General features: G+C 39.9%; 1 protein-coding gene across 4 annotated transcripts in view; it reads right to left on the bottom strand.

Moving 5' to 3' along the window:
* Nucleotides 1-213: 213 nt before the first annotated feature.
* The window catches only part of LOC102298725 (protein FAM214B), a 28,101-nt gene continuing 26,884 nt past the window's right edge, over nt 214-1,430 (bottom strand). For all 4 annotated transcript variants that reach the window (XM_005924507.3, XM_005924510.3, XM_005924508.3 and 1 more), the window contains one exon: nt 214-1,299. In XM_005924507.3, the coding sequence (XP_005924569.1) occupies nt 1,146-1,299 (154 nt within the window). In that variant the 3' untranslated portion in view covers nt 214-1,145. The remainder of the gene's footprint in view (nt 1,300-1,430) is intronic.

Raw genomic sequence — 1,430 nt, 5'->3', positions numbered from 1 at the left:
AAAAAAAAAGAAAAACAAAACTACAGCTTGTCTTCCCCCCCCCCAATTTCTGCTCCAACATCTGACTGCAGAGAACAGTATCTAAACAGGAGGAAATAAAAAAAATAAAAAAAGAAAAGAAAACAGCACAGTGTCCCTCAGTCTGGCTACATACAATGAAGTGGATTCCCAAGTTTTAGTTTTTTCATTGTTTTTTTTTGTTTGTTTTTTTTAAACTCGCATGTATACACAGTGGTCTGTACCGTGACAGATAGACAAAAACAAAACAAAAAGAAGAGAATTCCTTTCTTCAACAAATGTCCTGAGTTTGGTCAGATCATGTCGCCGTGTTGTTGTCATGTCGTGTTGTACATGAGACATCCAATCAAAGTGGCCGATTCAATTTCAGCCCTTGCTTTCACTAGTGTTTGTGTCTCTGTTCATCTCCTCTCTGCTCCTCAGAAGGTAAATAACCCTCACGATCAGGGGATGGGACTGTTGTTTACGGCTTTTTTTTCTTCCTTTTTTTTTAAATGGCTGTTACAATTATTGGTCCAATGAGGCAGTTGGAGCTGCAGGCAGAGTGAAGGACAGTGTGATACGGCACTAGAGGAAAATTCAGGTGTTTAAGTCACAAGGCATGCATGTTAACACTGAACTCAGAGTCACCACCAGAAGCGTTTCTGCTGTTATGCTTGTATCATGTCCCGGGCATGAGTGTTGTCAGTCTATTTTGGTGTGTGTTTGTGTGTCTGCGTCAGTGTTTGCGCATTTTTTTTAAACTTTTTTTTTAAAACTTTTTTATTTTAAACAGATTAAGGTCCTGGAAAAGTCCTGCTTTTAATACCATCCATGCTAGACTGCCCTGACACCAAGATTTCATCTTTTCAGCAACTGAAGGTGCAAAGAAACCCATGCTTGTTCCTGTGACATTTTCGATCTGCATGTGGGCTCTCAGTGGAGAATAAATGCATAAAAAGCAGGTCTTTTCCAAATACCAACACTTTGACATATGTGCACATGTGTCTTCTGTGCTTCTGGTATTTCTCATGAGTCTTTTCAAAATTTTATATCCAATATTCTAGAAGTCACTTTCCCCTCTCCTCTTTAGGAAGCACACGAGGGACTGCGTTGGCATTACGGAACGTCAAAAGGTCAAGCTGGGATCACACACGGGGGGAGTATTTGGGGTTTCTTGGCACCTCGGTGAAAGATTTCAGCTCATATGGGATCCCCGTGTCCACTTCGATGGATTTGCGGGAGAATAGCAGCCGGATATCGTTGTGCAAGTATATCTTTCCAGATTTGGAGCTCTGGAATCTAAGAAAAATCAGACCAAAAACAGAGGTTGGCAAAACAAATACATTCCACTTGAGCCAAGAATATGACTAAAAGCACAAAAAAGGTTGCAAAACTTTTAAATATTCAATGAAAAATTTATATAACACAAA

Source organism: Haplochromis burtoni, unplaced genomic scaffold (assembly GCF_018398535.1).
Source record: "Haplochromis burtoni strain Fernald_Lab_line unplaced genomic scaffold, NCSU_Asbu1 Contig_54, whole genome shotgun sequence".
NCBI lineage: Eukaryota > Metazoa > Chordata > Actinopteri > Cichliformes > Cichlidae > Haplochromis > Haplochromis burtoni.
The sequence above is the reverse complement of the archived record's forward strand: the minus strand, read 5'-3'. Positions and strand labels throughout refer to the sequence as shown.